This window comes from Rana temporaria, chromosome 4 (assembly GCF_905171775.1).
Source record: "Rana temporaria chromosome 4, aRanTem1.1, whole genome shotgun sequence".
Taxonomy (NCBI): Eukaryota; Metazoa; Chordata; class Amphibia; order Anura; family Ranidae; genus Rana; species Rana temporaria.
This window is the reverse complement of record NC_053492.1, coordinates 187,970,926-187,990,238: the sequence shown is the minus strand read 5'-3', so window position 1 is coordinate 187,990,238 and position 19,313 is coordinate 187,970,926. Positions and strand designations below refer to the sequence as shown.

Below are 19,313 nucleotides of genomic sequence, written 5' to 3'. Positions count from 1 at the left end.
CTCCTCCCGGATGACGAAAGAAGAGCAGGTGAATACTGGTACACCGGGGAGCTGTATACCCTATGGTAAAAGGTATTTTCTATGGTACTGCACCTTATACAGTGCCAAGATGTCTTTCTCAAAATACCATAATGACTTTTTTTTTTTTTTTTTTTCTTTTTTTTCTTTTAACCACCTCAGCTTTTACCAAATCCTAGAGACCAGCTCATGATTTGATGCTTCTTACGTCTCGATTTGTGGTTTGCATCATATGTGGTATATGAACTATGCTCCTTAAGTTTTTTTTTTTTTGTTTGTTTTTTAAATATAGGCCAATACTAGTACAAATGCGAGAGTAGCTTATTACTATAGCTTGCCGTTGTGGCTCTAAATTTTTAACACCCCCCCCCCTCTTGGCTCCCAGGAATCTCCTAACTTTTCCCTCTCGAGCTAAAACCGTCTCAAACGTTCATCGATCATGAATAGTATGTAAATCGCTCTAGGAAATGACCATATCCAGGTAAGCTATAATTTCCATGTTGCTGACATATGGCTTGTTAATAGCGTACCCTAACTCTTTCTGCATAACTCCATGTTTTTTTGTAATCCCTCCATTTTTCCCATTTCTCCCTATGTCCACCGATCGTCTCTAGATGACTAACCTTTAACTCTTCCAACCTGTACGTTTCCTCCACTTCGTCTATCCAGTTCCAGACGTGTGGACTTTCCGTCTCCTGCCACTTTTTGGGTATAAGTTTCTTAGCGGCATTTAGAAGATGAGGAAGTAAAGACTGCTTATATATTTTTTTCCCCTCTTGGCTGCAATGAAAGAGCACGACCCAGGGGTCTTTCTTTAAATCTTTGCCCGTAATTACTTTAATTTGACTCAGAATTATGTCCCAGTAAGTTTGTATTTTTGGGCATGACCACCAAAGGTGGGCCATCGTGCCTCTTTCTGAGCAGCCCCGCCAACACTCTGCGGTCTGATCCGCTTTATATTTGTTTGCTTTATCCGGGGTAATATACCACCCTGAGATACACTTATAATTTGTTTCGGCAGTTCGTACATCGATTGCGGATGAATGGGTAAGGTGCATAATCCTCTTAAAACTGTTTGTCCCTCTTGTGGTTCCTAACTCTCTTTCCCATTTACCTATAAAGGGTGCTTCGCTCCGTGAACCTATCTTTACCAATAACCCATATAATTTAGTGATAGTGCCCTTTGTATTCTTAGATTTGCAAATCTTCTCGAGTGGGGTTAGCTCCGCCTCCGTCCGTAATGGGCGGGGGAGGTGCCGCACAAAGTGATGCAACTGGGAGTAATGCCACCTATCCAGGTTCCAAAAATCCGTTTTGGATCTCAAATCTTCATAGGTCATTATCTCTCCCTCTTTAATAATATCCCCTAAGTGAACAGTGTCTGCCTTGATCCAATTCCCTCCAATTTTATTTTCCCCTGGTGCAAAATAAGGATTTTCTTTTAGGTTCATTAATGGGGAATTAAATTTCCCCTCTAATTGTGTCAGGGTCCTGTCCCACATTCTTAAAGTGTCCCGTGTTAAATCATGTGTATTGTGGTCTAGTACTCTGTGTTGTGCGGGGATCCAAATAATATTATTCAAATATTTACTTGTTAGTGCTTTCTCAATTTGCACCCACCTTTTGTCCGTCCTATCCCGTGCCCATTCTACCGCACGTGCTAAGACCGCCGCCTTGTAATAACTTTTGATATCCGGAACTGCCAGACCGCCGAGTGACTTTCCCTGTTTTAGGGTGGAGAGGGATATTCTGTGCTTCTTATTTTTCCAGACATAGTTTAGTAACAAGGAATTAAGGAATCTCAAAAATTGTTGAGGGAGGGATATGGGGAGTAGTAAAAATTTATAAAGAATTTTTGGGACTACAACCATCTTCAGCATATTAATGCGTCCGATCCATGACATGGGTTTATTAACCGTTCTTTTTAATTCGCTCTTAAGGGAACATAATTTATTTTATACATCTTCTGGGCTGTGTTGGCCAGTTTGACTCCTAAATACTTTAATTCTTTGGTCCAGGGGAACACACAGATCTCCTTGACCCGACCCGCCTCCTTTTTATTTAAATTAATATTCAGAATTTCCGATTTAGTTTCGTTAATTTTAAAGTTTGAAATGGCACCGTATTGCTGCAACACTTTGGAGAGCTTTGGGATAGATTTGGCCGGGTTGGTTAGGTAAAACAAAATATCATCGGCAAAAGCCGATAATTTATGTTCCTCCTCTTCTACTCTAACTCCATTAATGTCGGGGTCGTTACGTATGGTAGACAGCAGAGGCTCTAAAGAAAGAATGAAAAGAAGGGGAGACAGGGGACATCCCTGCCTTGTCCCATTTTTCATCTCGAAAGGGTCCGATAGTGTTCCATTAATTTTTATTTTTGCTGTAGGGTGGTGGTAGAGTGTTTTAATCCAGCGGGACATCCTATTTCCTATTCCCATGGCATTAAGAGTCTCCATCATGAGCCCCCAGTCTACCCTGTCAAAAGCTTTTTCAGCATCAACTGACAGGAAAAGACCTGGGGACTCGTTCTGCCTTATGGTCTGTAACAGGAGAATTGCCCTTAAACTATTATCTTTGCCCTCTCTGTTGGGCACAAAGCCTACCTGGTCGGGGTGAATCAAGACGTGCATAACCCCCTTGAGTCTCCCCGCAAGAATTTTGGCAAAAAGCTTAGTATCTGTATTTAACAGAGAAATAGGTCTGTATGCCGAACAGAGAGAACTATCTTTCCCTTCCTTCAGAATTATTGCGACCGCAGCCGCAGTAGCTTCCCTGCTGATTTCAAATTCAGACCCTAGCCCATTGAAATATTTGCACATCCTCGGAATCAAAATGTTGCTAAATCTCTTATAATACAGGGAGGAAAACCCATCCGGCCCCGGGCTTTTACCGCCCGTGGTGGTATTTAAAGCTACTTTTATTTCTTCTTCAGTTATGGGGCGGTCCATATTTAAACTTTCCATCTCCCCTAAACTAGGAAGTCCTGCCCTGTCTAGGAAATCTCGGATCTTCCCCTCCCTTTCCCCTGCCTGCCACCCTGGATTTTTTAATGTATAGAGTTCCTCGTAATAATTTTTAAATGTATCCGCGATTTCTCTATTTGCATAAACCATGTTCCCGTCTTTCCTTTTAATTTTTTCGATGTAGTTTCTAGCTTTCTTTTTTTGAGCCATTTTAGCTAGTAGCTTACTTGGTTTGTTACCCCATAAGTATCTCTCTTTGGAGATACAGTTAAGTTTATTCCTCGCTTCCTGTTCCATGATCTCCTTGAGAGCGTCTCTCTTTATAGTTAAATTCAGGTATGTTTCTTTTAATCCCTGCGCTTTATGTTCGCGTTCTAGGGTCTCTATCTCTTTAGTCAGGGTGTTTGCTTTACTTTTCATCTCTTTTTTTTTTTTAACGCCCTCCGCAATTAGAATTCCTCTGATGTAGGCTTTGTGTGTCTCCCAAAGGGTTGCGCTAGTTATCCCTTCTGTATCGTTGATGTGGAAAAATTGTTTTAATTCCTCCTCCACCCTACTTGCCCCTCCTTCATCGCGTATCAGGCTATCATCCAGGCGCCACACCGGCCTCTGTCTCTTTTGTGTAGACAGTTTAATTATCATAGAAATTGGTGTGTGGTCCGACACCGTCATAATTCCTATGTCCGTTTCCGTTATAGAGTCCAGAAGCCTGTGGTCCGCCAAGATGTAGTCGATTCTGGAGTATGTTCCGTGGGGGGGGGAGTAAAACGTGTAGTCATGTTCCTTGGGATGGAAAATCCGCCAGGCATCGACTAGTTGGTGGTCATGAATCTTTTGTTTAATTCTTTGTAAAAGCCCATTTTTTGTCTCCCTCCCACGGAACGTACTATCTTCTTTCGGATCCAGGACGAAATTTAAGTCACCCATCAGGATTGTATATCCCTCGGCGAAATCATTTAACTTTCCCAGGATTTTCCCCAAATATTGGGTTTGATGAACATTTGGGGCATAAATATTTGCTAAGGTATAGACAATGTTGTCAATCCTTACCCTAAGGAATATAAATCTCCCTTCTGGGTCTGTCATCCTTGCCTCTAGGGTGAATCCAAACCCCCTTGTGAACCCAATTGCTACGCCCCTAGCGCGTTTCGAGATAGAATCCCCATAATACCAAGTGGGATATGCTGGGGAAAAAAGCTTGATGTTCGCATCTATGGTTAAGTGGGATTCCTGAATAAACACGACATCCGCTCTAAGTTGTTCAATCTCAGCTAGGACCTTGAGTCTTTTAACAGCTGAATTCAAACCCTTCACATTGTAAGATAAAAATTTTACTTCAGTCATTGTTCTATAACTAGATCATTTCATAATGAACTGTCCATGAGATTCCTTGGGAGCCAAGTTCCCTTTTCCCTTCCCCTTCCACCCCCCCCCCCCCCTCCTCTCTCCCTCCCCCCCTGCCCAGGCCAAATCATCGCCTCTGAACCGTAGGGATCCTTGGTACCCCCTACCCGTCGGTTCTTATGGCTGAGGTGGAGCTCCTCCACGCCCCTCCCACCCTTTTTTCCCCCAGAAGTTCCGGGGACTTGATCTTAAGTGGGTGGGGGTAACAGATCTGCCCTCCCCCCTCCTCCCTCCAATCCTCCCCCCCCTCCCTCGCCACATCCCCCCAATACCGGATCATATCCCCCGGGTCCTATCCCCCGGGACCCCCCTAGGGGTCATGCACCTTTCCGTTAACTATTCCACCCATCCGGGTAAGTCCACCACAGGCATATCGAATTTACGGCAAAACCCCGCCAGGTCCTCGGGAAATATTAATTTTGCTGACACCCCTTCCTTGTGGCCTATCAAACAGGCCGGGAATCCCCACTGGTAATTTATATTAAATAAACGCATCTGTTCCAATAAGGGTTTTTGGTGTCTTCTTCTGGCCAGGGTTTCCCAGGCCAGATCCGTGAAGATCTGGATCTCAGTCCCAGCATAGGATAGCGGCGGCTTTTTTCTCAGTTTTCGCCAGATCACCTCTTTATGTTCAAAGTGTCTGAACCTTGCAATAATATCCCTGTGCCAATTGCCACGTCCCTCTCTGATCTTTCCCACCCTATGGACCCGTTCAAATTTGAGGGGTCCTTCCGAAGCTTTTTCGAGGAGGGGGAGGAACAGGTCATTGAGAATTTTTCTCAAATCTTCACCCTTCTCCTCCTTAATAGAACGTATTCTTAAGTTTTGCCTTCTGTTATGGTTCTCTTGATCTTCTAATCGATATTGCAACCACCTCTGGTTTTGTTTCAACGACCGATGTTGGTTTTTTATTTCAATGAGGTCTAGGTCCTGCTTTTCAATCTTTTTCTCGGCTTCCTCTACTCGTTCTAACACGTGGTGTAAGTCCGTTCTTAATGTGCCGATTTCCTCTCTTATTACATTCTCCAACCTCTTTAACATGGCCTCCATTTCTCCCATGGTGGGAACGTGGGACTCCCGGCTAATGTCGTGCATTTGACTGGCTACGGGTTCGGATTCAATTGAAATGTCAGCAATTGGGGTGGCCACCTCCCCCGCTCCCTTTTTCATTGTCCCCGTTTTTTCCACTTTTTTTATCTGACCTGGGCTCTTGGTACTCCCGTCCGGGGTCATATAGTGTCTAATCGTGCTTGTAGAGGAAGTCTCTTTAGGGATTTTCGGGGCCGCCCCCCTAGTTGACCTGTTCATATTATATTTTTTGGTCTGTCTGATGCGTTTCCCCAGTTTGAAAAAAAAGGAAGAAAAGAAAGGATGTTTTGCGCCGGGTATTTCCGGACCACCTTAAAAGTTGAATATTTCTATAAATTACCCCATGCGTTAGGGTAAACTCATAGGAGAAGGGTTGCGTACGCTTTACCTCAAAGGTGAAACCACCCCCGTTTAAACCAGTCTTCTTGGGGGGGCATCTGCAATGGGGGTCCAGCAATCTTCCAGCCACATCGGGCCGAGTAGGGGGGCTGTATCTCCACCTCCCCCTTATACCTCCCCCTTATATGCCGCTTATTTCCTTTTTTCTTTCCTCTTCTTTCCTCTCTTATACGCCCCTTCCCTTCCCCCTCTGTGATAGCCAGCGACCTCGAAACCAATTGGGCTGTTGCGCCCTGTTGTTTACCTCTGCTACTGGGTTTCTAAATGCCCCGAAGACTTTCTAACACGTCCATCCAACACTCCGGGCCAGGTACCGGTAGGGGGGTAAAAATTCTCTGACGTTGTCTCTAGTATTCCGGTCAAGTCCCCCAGCAATTCCACTAAGCTCTGCGGAGGTAAGTAAAGTGACTCTTAGGTGACTGGTACTTGCCAGCTGTACCTCAGTGGTGGTTCCTACAGTGCGTGTAGTATAAAAACCTATAGGCCATACATGCTTATACTTCTTGAGTATGGCAAATTTACTTTTCCTTATTCTGTTGTTTTGGGTAGACAGCCAAACTTAATCAATAGAGTAATGCATATTTAGTGTATTTAGTGTATGCCTCTGATGTTTGCCAGCTGTTTCCAATACAGAACCCCCCTCCCTAATTCACCTATATATTTTTTTTTTTCCAGAGGTAGGTACAGTGACTCCAAGGTGTCTGATATTTATCCACTAAGTGTCCATATTAAAGTCCATATCAAACAGAGCTGTGATTGTAGACCATCAGTGTTTAAACTCTTAGTGAATATATTGAGAAGGGATAAAAAAAAAAAAAACACATTTTTGCAAGGCACCTTTATAACGTTTGAAGTATAACACAAAAAAATGAATGGATAAGCTCCACTTTCTCACCCTGTCTCCGCTGCTTGGACTAGGTCTCCAAATCCACACACTGCAATCCTAAGATCTTTTACCAATAAAAAAAGGGTTAATGTTACCTCATTCGCTGATCTTCTTGCAAAAGAAAATTTGATTTTCCCCCTTCCTTTTTCCTCCTGGTACAGAAATTTCCAGGGATTGATCCGAGCAAGGAGGGGGGGGCGGGCGGGCAACCAGCGTGCCCCGGAGGGAAGCCTCCCAGCTATTCCCTCATGTTAAGCTTCACCTGCTGCCGGGGGGGGACGGGGGGGGGGGGGCCGGAGGATGAAAGATTCCCGGAGAGCGGAGGGAGTCGGTGTGGTCTACGGGGTGGACGGACTAACCGCTCGGTGACCGCCTTCCCTGCGACGCATCCGCCGTCGCTGGAACACCTCCGGGTCTAGGTCCCTCCATCCCTCGCAGCCTTTCCTGGGTCAGATCCGTGGCGCTTGCAGCTCCTCCCTCCGACGTGCGTGCTTCACGTGCACCACGTCATCCCTGATGCCGCCCATAATGACTTCTGACCTGACAGTTGAGGGGGGTAACTGGGGGACACAGAATCTTTGTAAAATGTGTACATTCGTAAATAAATAAGCCCTCCCCCGAAAGTAAGCCCTAGTGTGTTTTTTGTGGACAAAATTAATATAAGACCAGTCTTACTTTCGGGGAAACACGGTACCTAAAGTTTGATGGTACCTATTGTGGCCATGAAAGAACCATAGATTGTCACTGAGACCCCTTTCACACTGAGCCGCCCATAGCGTCGGCGGTAAAATGCCGATATTTTTACCACTGACGCTATAGCCGGATTTGCGGCGCATTCCGGCCGCTAGCGGGCGCATTTAAAGCTATAGCGCCTGCAATACGCTCTCAGTGTGAAAGGTGTCATAAAGGTTTGCCATTTAATGAACTGACTCAGGCCTGAACACTGACCAGCCAATATTGAGCAATGACCTTAGAGCATGAATTTGCTACAATATCATCATCCAACTAGAATGAATTTAGACTAAAGAGATGGGGTGCAGAAGTTCAGGCAATTTAAAGTTCAAGAGCTAATGGTGCATGCTATGATATCCTGGTAGAAGTATTGAAGTCTGGAGACACAAGGGAGTAAAGTATTAGTACCAAAGACCTTGTCTATATGAAATAGTATGAATCAGAGGGACATGAATATGCCTTCACGGACAAAAGCTTTCACCACAAAAGCTCTAACAAATACAATTTGTGTTCCCAAACTTATAACCAAGGTTCCAGTCTCCCCAAACTTTTCAATCTGTCCAACAGAGAAAATATCTGTGAGTTAATTTGATCTCTGACTACGTCAAACATCTAGCAGCAAAGTCCAGCTTTTCATTTATTTGACTGAAGACAATAAAATCACCTAGAACATGTATGGAGATCAAAGGTTCCAACTTAACTGGCTGAAAGCATGTTTTAAATCAGTAACAATACTAATAGTAAAGACAAGACATCAGCTGGACAGCCCATGACTCATTCAGATGTGTCATTCTCATTTTAACTGTTACAGTATGTCAACACGTTGAGGTTGATTCACTTTTCAAATCTAATGTTAATTTTTTAAAGTGAATTTTACTTAGCTTTGTAAATGAGGTGAAGTGTCATCACTTTGCAAAGCATACTTATTCGTGTGCAAAGAAAAATAATCATAAACAGGATTTTGCATGATTGGAGGATTGAAGTCAATAGAGTTTAAAGTGTCTGTAACCCCACTGTGTTTGTTTCAGGCACTTACCTGTCTTCATTAATGCAATGTGCCCAGTGTATCTGCTTTATTCAAAAAATTCCATACTATACTGTATTTCCAAGTGCTGCTCCCTCTTCCAATCTGATAGGTACTGTGGGAGGGGCCGAGAATCCCCCGCTGACGTCAGTCGGAAGGAGGAGAGAGGTCGCCGGTCACATGAGCGTCTAGTGGCGCTCGGAAATACAGTATAGAACAACATTTTAAATAAAACAGATACACTGGGCACATTGCATTAAGGGAGACAGGTGAGTGCCTGAAAATAACACTGCTATTTCAGCAATAGGCATGTAAACTGACCATGGTGTCTGGGCTTAGCAGTTATGTGTCAGGGCTGGGCTCAGCTGTCGGTTCCTCAGTGCCTCACCTGGTGATCATTTCCTGCTCGTCACCCAGACCCTTCTGGCTATTTAACCTGCCTGATTCATATCTCCCATGCCTTTGTCCCTGGTAAACATATTTGAAGATTCTCTGCTGTGTTCCTGTTAAAGACTTGCCTGGCTGACATTCCTTCTGGTTCCTGAACCTGTTTGCTGTTTCCGCCTATGCAGATCTCTGGCTTCTAGATTTACTGGCTTGCACTGACTACCCGCTTTGATTACCGAACCCTGGCTATGTTTTGACTACGTTTACTATTTGCACCATTTTTACCACTATATTAAAAGGTGTAATTTTTACTGCATTTTGTGTCTCCATCTGATTCATGGTCTCTGACAGTAGGCAAAGACCATGAATTCCGAAGATGCAGGCAATTCACTTAGTGGTAATATTTTTTCCAGATTGAATGAGCAGGATCAATGCATGGATCAGTTTGCCATAGCATTACAGACGTTTCTGCTCACCTGGAATTTTTCCACTGTGGCTGTTCCAGTACAACCAGTATTGCAGGCCATTCCTGCTGCTTCAGTCTCTGTGAAGACACCCACCTCGAATATTAACTCTGTAAGAGGTATGTCTGGTTCTGCTTCGCTTCTCCAGCAATTTTGGGGTGATCCAGTTCAATGCAATAATGTTAGCCGAACTTGCCCTGGAGGGCTTGGCATACTAACATAGCGAGTCTGACGGGGGTCGCTTCTGGGACACTCCCAGTCCAGCGTGACCTAATGGTCTTGAGTCCTGTGACTCAGCACTGTTTAGCCCCTGGAAGCCAGCTTTGGGGAACTTCAATTACAGGACTTGGAAATATTTTTTTTTGCCTGGGGTGAAGCCAGTAAGTGACACCCGCATAAATATGTGAGTGGGAGATTTTCTTTTTCTTTGTCCAATCGGTAAGGGAAAGGAGATAGGATTTAAGTACCATTAAGGGTGAGGTTTCGTCCCTATACATTTTTTCCAGAGGCCATTGTTTCTCACTCCTTGCTTCATACTTCATACAGCGTGTAAAGTAGACAGTCCCGCCTGTCAGACCATTCTTGTGTCCTTGGGACTTGAATTTGATCTTGACTGTCCTTGCAGAGGCCACCTTTTGAACCCATCGGGGGGTTTTGTTGGTCCTTTATCTCGTAAAGTGGCTTCTTTGGCTATCACTTCACTATATGGAGTGTCAGAGTTTCCGGTTCTTTCATGCAAGGAGCCGTTGCTCATGATAAGGTGATGTTGCGTCCTCATCCATTTTTTGCCTAGAATGGTGTCTAGTTTTCACTTAAATCAAGACAATGTCTTTCCTTCTTTCTGATCCTCAGTTGGCAGAAGTTAGATCACTGCATAGTCTGGAGGTAGTTCTGGTGGTCAGAATTACTCGATTTGTTGGTACAGGTCAGGAATCCTGGTTTGTGCTGCCAGTAGAGCCCAGGATGGGCAGGAGGCATCCAAGTTAACTATTTTCATTGGATTTGCAAGTTAATTGACTATCTGCCTGTGTCCATCCACCTATAGGTGGCGTATAACCCATATAGTCATTATTAAGGTTGCTCTGTGTCCTGTGATGTACTCCAAGAAAAGGATTTTACAGGTAAGTAAATCCTATTTTTTAGGGTAACAAACGCTTTACATTTAAACTTACTTACTAAACTACAGTAGTTTAACCTCCCTGGCGGTATGATTCTGTCTGGAATTACGTACCAAAAGCGGTACAATTATTTGCAAGGAAATTTGGTGATTTGTACTGTAGGCCTGCAATTCTTAGGAATAACTCACTTAAATCTGACCAAACAAGAATCTAATAGGCATCCCGGGTATGACATTTTTTTAAAAACAAAATTATAAATTATAATATAATAAATAATTATAAATAATTATAACAAATAATAATATAATTCTAATAAAAATTATTCAATAATGTAATCAAATCAAAAACACAGAAATTTTCTCAGTTGCAGAATTGTTGCTGTCATTATTTATTTTTTTTTATGACGAATTTCCCCACAAATCGCTATCGCACAATTCTGCAAGTGATTATAATTTATTATCGCTGTTTTTTTAGCTGATCTAAAACCATTTTTGACATAAAGGGACACTTTTGGTTGCTACGGACAATCTACAGTTTGCAGGGAGAAAGAACCGTTTTTATTATATAAAATGACATGTAGGGCACTGGGCAGACCACTAGGGACAAGGGGGGTGTGTTTTTTTTACATACAGTACTGTAATCTATAAGATTACAGTATACTGTATGTACTGTGTTTGTTTACCTTTTTGAATTTGGCGCCGATCTCCACTCCCGTGCATCATAACGTCGCAGGGAACGGAGATCGGCGGCACAGGAGGACGCTGTGTGAATCGAGCGAGGTCTCGCTCGCTCACACAGCGCGGTGACATCGCTGGATCCAGGACAAGGTAAGCCAGCACACGCTGCAGGCTCTGCATGTCTACCCCGAGCGTGACTTGGGGATACCGATTGCAGCAGAAAAAACCCACCCCGAGTCACGCTCGGGGATACCGCCAGGGGGGTTAAGAATTCACTTTGTAAAATGAATATGCTGTACTCATAATTCAAACCCGATACATTTATTTTCATAAATAAATCTTTTTGGGGCCTACATACTTGTGATCCAAGTTCATCTTCTTTATTATCTTTCATTGTTTGCCAGGTGACTGATGCAGGACAACATCCTTCGGGAGCTTTGGCTTCTATTACAATTAAGCTGCTGCCACAGGGAATCATCCCTGAAGATTTGCCAACAGTGCAGGCAGTCTGAAGGTTATCTCCTGAGTACCAAACAAAAAGGGACAGTAAAAAAAGAAGAACGTTTATTATGGTAGACAACTTTCCATTTTTAAAATACCATTGAAAATATATAAATACATCAGTCAATTTTCACAGGTATCCTGTATTAAGTCAGCATACACTACTTGTTTATGAATACCCAAATAACTTTACCCAACTAAAATGCTAAATACATATCTAATGAGTATGCAATTAAAAATTCTGCCAATAAGTGTTCTTTAGGGTTGTAGATCGTGGATGACTCAATCAGTCGTAGGGAACAGGGAAAAGGGTACTCAAAGAGTCACCATAGACCGGACTTTAGAGGCATAGAAAACAATGGAAAGATACAAAAAAATTAAATGTTATTGAAAAAAGTGCATAGTATTGAAAAAAGTGCATAGTATAATCAAAAGTGTTCAAAATGTATAAAAATCATATAAAATGATACAATTTGTACAGTGAGCCCTTCTGCATCAACGTGTTTCACCGTTAGGCTTCTTCAGAATTCGATCAAGGTTCAAAGAAGTAATAAAAAGACAGAACGAGTCTCACTGTCTGGAACGAGATATAATCGAATTACACATCTGATAAATAGCACATAACATCAAATAAAATAAATAAAAAGCATATACTAGTCTGTCCTATGGAAAAAAAACAATTGGCATATGGAGACATAAATGAACCAGAGGATACCTTATAGTGGACTAGGTCTCGTTTGAAAAAGTCCAACGGCCAAACAATATCCAATATACGGAGAAGTTCCAAAAGACTGCAGAAAGATGATCAGCAAGCAGCTAATTCTGGTATAAAATATAGAAAGAATCACCCATATAGTTCAAAAGCAGATGAGAACCAAGGAGAGTGGGAGGACATTTGAGAAAAATACAAATGTATATACCTACTCGCACTGAAATTAGAAAATTACTGAACAGGGGCATAAGAACGTCTAATATATATAACATCATCATGGGCGTCCGCTGAAATTTTTTCAGGGGGGGGCGCTTCGACAGCAGCGATACAGTCGCATTTAACCCTTTCTTCGACCGCTAGTGGGGATTAAACGTGTCCCCCCTCCTGCATCACTGGACCCCTTTACATTACACAGCACCCTGCATCACTGGACCCCTTTACATTACACAGCACCCTGCATCACTGGACCCCTTACATTACACAGCACCCTGCATCACTGGACCCCTTACATTACACAGCACCCTGCATCACTGGACCCCTTTACATTACACAGCACCCTGCATCACTGGACCCCTTACATTACACTGCACCCTGCATCACCGGACCCCTTTACATTACACAGCACCCTGCATCACTGGACCCCTTACATTACACAGCACCCTGCATCACTGGACCCCTTACATTACACAGCACCCTGCATCACTGGACCCCTTACATTACACAGCACCCTGCATCACTGGACCCCTTACATTACACTGCACCCTGCATCACCGGACCCCTTTACATTACACAGCACCCTGCATCACCGGACCCCTTTACATTACACAGCACCCTGCATCACTGGACCCCTTACATTACACAGCACCCTGCATCACTGGACCCCTTACATTACACAGCACCCTGCACTGTGTAGGACATTTACCCTCCTCCCCCCCCTCCATGCTGCATATTAAAAAAATCACAGAAAGTCATCACTGTTAATCTTCAGACTGCATGCATGCAGTCTGAAGATTATTAACTGTGAATGTGATGACTGTCTGTGATTTTTTTAATATTCAGCATGACGGCGGGGGGAGGGGGGTAAATGTCCTACACAGTTGCACTGGTCATGGTAACTCATGTATTAATGTCCTGCACAGTGCAGGACATTAATACATGAGTTACTATGACCAGTGCAACTGTGTAGGACATTTACCCCCCTCCCCCCCCGCCGTCATGCTGAATATTAAAAAAATCACAGACAGTCATCACAGTTAATAATCTTCAGACTGCATACAGAATGATGCAGTCTGAAGATTATTAACTTTGATGACTGTCTGTGATTTTTTTTAATATGCAGCATAGCGGCGGGGGGAGGGGGGTAAATGTCCTGCACAGTGCACAGGACATTAATACATAAGTTACCATGACCAGTGCAGGACATTTACCGCCCCCCCCCACGCTGCATATTATAAAGATCACAGTCTTCATATTCACATACCCCCCTCAAAATAATGATTTTACTGGTCACTGATGAATTTTCAGAAGGAGAAAGGCCTCAGAGGCTCAACACACTAGAAGCCTAAAAACATTTACAGAACAGGTTTTCAATAAGTGAACTGGCAAACATCTGTATACACATCTGTCTACATCCTAAAAGCTTGAAGTTTTATCTATTTGCACCAATGCTAACTCCCAATGGACCTAGTACATACACGATTAGCTATGTGAAATTGTGATTGTGTTATTATTCCAGCCAAGTGTGTGCTAGCCTAGTGCTGAACTTGCCTAAACAGCAGCGCTGGCTCCTCTTGGTGCAGGCAGTAGAGCAGTTTGTTGCTCCTTCCATCCATTCCACGATGATCCCCTCCCGCGTGAATGACGTCACGCCGCCAGGACGAGCGCCGGGCGGGGCTGTAAAGTTAGAAGGAGCGCGATCATCTATTGGCTGGCGGCAAACAGGGGCGGGAGCGGAGCGGAACAAGTGCAGGACTGTGCAGACAACAAGAGCGCACAGACACATGACATGCCACTCACAGAGACAGTGACAATCGCGGCGCAGGCGGCCCTGGACCAGCGATGTGCGAGAGGCGGCCGCGGCTCCAGGGGGGGGCGAACGCCCTCCCTTGCCCTATGGAGCGGACGCCCATGAACATCATACAAAGGACCATATCAAAAGATCCGAGATCCAAAGAGGGACTGCCAACGCAGAGCTCCTAAGTGCTGATGGGGTATTGTATAACCCAGCTGCACACTTTGCCCATAGAGGAATGATCTACAAAACCATAGCATCAAAATAGAGACAATCTTAGGAGTAAGAGAGGGGGGGGGATAGACCCCTACTATCTGTATTTGTTTATACCCAAGCTACCTCCCCTTTTTTCCTCTTGTATTTTCATTTGCATCCCCTTTTTGTTATTTCTTTCTTTCCTTCTCTCCTTCTTTCATTGCCCCTTCTTTTCCCCTCCCCCTCTCCTCTCTTCCCCTCTCTTTCCCCCCCTTCACATTCTGCCCTCTTCCCTCCCCCTTTTCCTTCACGTTTCCCTTCCCAGTTTCCCATCTTTTTTCTCCTCTTTTTTGCTTTTCTTTATGTTCTTTTTTACTTTTTCATTTTTTCTCAGTTTTTCCAGTTGTTGAATATCATCTCAATATCCTGCGAGTTATATTTTACAACTCTCTACCTCTACCTTTTTTCACAGTGATCTTGTCCTAAGATTTCATAACTACAGTAATGTATTATATTACTTTTTTCATTATGAATGTTAAACATTATATTGTTCATTACCTCACTGATCTCCTAAACAATGTGCTTTCATTAATGTAATTTCTATATTGGAAGGTATAACAAGTGTTCATATATATTTTTCATCTCAGTTTATGCTCTCTGTCCTTTGGATTTATTTTTGGCACTGTTGACATCTATGATCCATTGATGGCCCTTCTATATATATATATAGTTTTCCATTATTCCACTCATTTTCTTTATTACTCTTTTCCCCCCTCACAATTTTTTCTTAAGCTGCAATTGCACTCTTTGACCACTGGAGACGGGAGGCTGCTGGTGAGTGCCGTGTGTGCAGCAATGCTTTTTCCCCATTGCTTTGGTGTGCATGTGCGGGCCGTGCTGTGTCCAGCTCACGCGCCGTGCACGGCTCCCTTGGACCCACGTCGTTGCTGCGATGTGCTCTCTTTTTGATAGGTTTTACTCCTAAGATTGTCTCTATTTTTATGCTATGTTTTTGTAGATCATTCCTCTATGGGCAAAGTATGCAGCTGGGTTATACAATACCCCATCAGCACTTAGAAGCTTTGGGTTGGCAGTCCATCTTTGGATCTCTGATCTTTTGATATGGTCCTTTGTATGATGTTATATATATTAGACGTTCTTATGCCCCTGTTCAGTAATTTTCTAATTTCAGTGCGAGTAGGTATATAAATTTGTATTTTTCTCAAATGTCCTCCCACTCTCCTTGGTTTTCATCTGCTTTTGAACTATATGGGTAATTCGTTCTATATATTCTACCAGAATTAACCGCTTGCTGATCATCTTTCTGCATTCTTTTGGAACTTCATATATTGGATATTGTTTTGGCGGAAAACGCTTCGGCCATTGGACTTTTTCAAATGAGACCTAGTCCACTATAAGGTATCCTCTGGTTCATTTATGTCTCCATGTGCCAACTGTTTTTTTCCACAGGACAGACTAGTATATGCTTTTTTTTTTATTATTTGATGGTATGTGCTATTTATTGGATGTGTAATTCGGTTATATCTCATTCCAGGTAGTGAGACTCGTTCTCTCTTTTTGTTACTTCTTTGAACCTTGATCATATCCTGTAGAAGCCTAATGGTAAAACACGTTGATACACAAGGGGTCACTGTCCAAATTGTACAATTTTATATGATTTTAATACATTTTAAACACTTTTGATTATACTATGTACTTTTTTCAATAACATTTTTATTTTTATGTATTTCTCCATTGTTTTCTATGTCTCTAAAGTCCGACCTATGGTGACTTTTTGAGTACCCTTTTCTCTGTTCCCTCTCTAAATTTATGGACGTGGCAATGTGAGTGTCTCCTTATTTTAATTTTCAATTTTTCTCGTCCAATTATTTCTGCCCAACTTAAAAAGTAGGTGGCGGTAAGCCTTTTTAGGGGGCTTGGGCTGCTACCTCTGGGTACGGCTCAAGGTCGTCTCCGCATGTACTTTTAAAGGTAGGTAAAAAGAAGCGCCTGATTTCCAGTGAATGCAAGTTGGAAGGTGAACTGTAAGTAGAAACAAGTGATCAAGCCAACGTGTTTTGGGGGAACAAAGACTCCCCCTTCTTCAAAACAACAAGTGCTCAAAGAGCACTGATATCCAGTGAATGTAAGTCACAAGGTGAATTTGTGAACGTTTATTAAAAGTAGCAACAAGTGATCAAGCCAACAGGTTGTGGGGGAACAAAGACTCCCCCTCCTTTTAGAGCTGTTGCTGCATGCTAATAATAAATAGGGAAGGATGCACGGTACACGATGTCCTCCGACACCCACCAATCGCTAGACAGAGAGCCAGAACTGCGATCTGCCTATGTAAACAAGACAGATCGCCATATTGACAGAAGGGTAGGGATGGAATTTGAGTCCCTGCAAATCAGGAATTTAACTCCATCTCTTCCCCTAGTAAAAGCACATCACACAGTTTAATTAAAAACCGGCTAGGCTATATCATTCATTTGAAGCTTTACTAATGGTTGGAGGACATCCGAGCCAGAGCACCCGTCTTTGAATTCCACTTCAGGTTTACATAGTGGTTCCCCTGCTGTGAGCACTGCATCTGTTTCTTGTTCCTAATCAATATACGACGATTGGGATTTTCTTTACCAAAAATATGTATCAGAATACATGAACCTAAATTTATGAAAAAATTGATTTTTATGTTATGTTATGATATGTTTTATAGCAGAAAGTAATATATATATATATATATATATATATATATATATATATATATATATATACTTATTTATTTTTCAAAATTGTCGGTCTTTTTTGGTTTATAGAGAAAAAAGTTTTAAAATGCAGAGGAGATCAAATAACACCTAAAGAAAGCTCTATTTGTGGGAAAAAAGGGACAATTTTATTTGTGTACAGCATCGCACAGCCATGCATCCCTAAAACAGGCCTGGTCATGAACGGGTAAAACTTGCGGAGGTCAAGTGGTTAAATGTAAATCTACATAAAAAAATAAAATACATACCTGTTATCATAACGATCCTTATTCTGGCAGTATTAAGCTCTTGCAAAACAGGTTTTGTTTCAGGTTTAAGTTTATTTTCCATTATTAGTAATCCAAGAAATATAAGATTTGATTCAACATCCTCCCTACTACAAAACAATAATGACAGTGTAATTCAGTGTTATACTTTAGATCAGTGGTGGTTCCTAAATTACTCTTGTGTTGTGGCAAACCTGCTATTATAGATACATAATTCCTCAGCTTGATAAATTAATGTCCTAAAGTTGACCTGAACTCAAAATTGTAAGATTTGCTATCTAATAGAACATCTAGAAATGTCTCCTAGACAGTTCCCCCGGAAAAAAAAACTCCACCCTTTGTTTTGAATTAATTCTGATAAATAGCAGTGTACTTCCTGTGCATAGGCCCTGTTGTGCCTTGAGCCTCATAATTCTATATCTGCAGTGTGAGATTAACTAGGGAATGACTGCTTACTACAGCTAAACTCATAGGATTTCCTGTGAGATTTTGTGATGCCACTACTTTGCTGCTTAGTGTTCTCCTTGCTGAAGAGGAACCTTTATCTGAGGACCTGCAGTGCTGATCTTTGCTTTATGCACTTCTCCTGCTCCTAATTTAAACCTTACTCTACAAGTCAAGACATTTCTGGTGATCAAAGGACAGCTCTGACATGGTAAAGCAAGGCCCTTCTACTCTACCAAGATAGTCACCTCTACACAGAAACAAAACATGGAACTCTTTATGGTAAGTCAATAAAGAAGAAAAGAGCAGCTGCAGGGATCCTACAGGCAATACTTGTGACTAAAGCCTCGTACACACGGCCGGTTTTGCTAGCAGAGCTTTTTGACGAGAAAACCAGTCATGTGTATGTTCTCTCATTGAGAAAACTGCCGGGAATCTCGACATGAAAAATAGAGAACCTGCTCTCTATTTTCTCGTCGGTATTCTCGTCGGCCTGTTTCCCGACGAGAAAACTGTGTGTGTGTATGCGGCTACAAGCTTACCTGTCCTCCTGTAAGCTTGTGCATGCTCGACTTCGACACATGCGCGGTAGCTTACAAGGGTAGTGTAGGGTGAAGCAAGATGGCGGCGACACTATCGAATGTGACGAGCGCATGCTCGTCGTGTTGATGATGTCACTGCGTTCTTGCCATTCAAAAGAACTGCGTTTTTTTTTTAATGTCCCGTGTGTACACTCGGCTTTGCAAGAAAAGCTTGCCAGGAATCTCGTCAGGAAAAACGTTTTTTTCCCCGACGAGATTCCCGGCCGTGTGTACAAGGCTTTTGTCCTTTGCACTCTGCATGCCTTTTTTTGAGGACAGCTATCACAGTTCAGGTCCTCTTTAATGAGGTTGTTTAGACAAAATAGAAGATTATATCAACACAGTTTCTAAAATCTGTATCAAAGCTGCAACGCACTGACATTTCAGAACAGGATCATTTAATAAGACATGCATCTTTAATACTTTAGCAGGTGGTATTATTTCTAACATTTATGCCTTACAAGAAATGCAGTTCTATAGTCTGTAAATAACATAGGCCAAATAATAACAGCTTGTCCAATATAATTTATTTTTTATTTTTTAAACTGTAAATACATTTCTGCACTTAAGCTGTAAGACACTTCTTATATTGAATAATTATAATTACTGTATTTATTGGCATATAACACTCACTTTTCCACCCTGCAAATCGGTTGCAAATAGTGTGTGCGT

General features: G+C 42.5%; 1 protein-coding gene across 5 annotated transcripts in view; it reads right to left on the bottom strand.

The window, feature by feature from the left end:
• The window catches only part of LOC120936832 (probable cation-transporting ATPase 13A5), a 153,259-nt gene that overhangs the window by 58,024 nt on the left and 75,922 nt on the right, over positions 1 to 19,313 (bottom strand). For all 5 annotated transcript variants that reach the window (XM_040349535.1, XM_040349534.1, XM_040349532.1 and 2 more), the window contains 2 exons: positions 17,599 to 17,726; positions 11,522 to 11,685 (listed from right to left, as the gene is read on the bottom strand). In XM_040349535.1, coding sequence (XP_040205469.1) covers positions 11,522 to 11,685; positions 17,599 to 17,726 — 292 coding nt within the window. The remainder of the gene's footprint in view (positions 1 to 11,521; positions 11,686 to 17,598; positions 17,727 to 19,313) is intronic.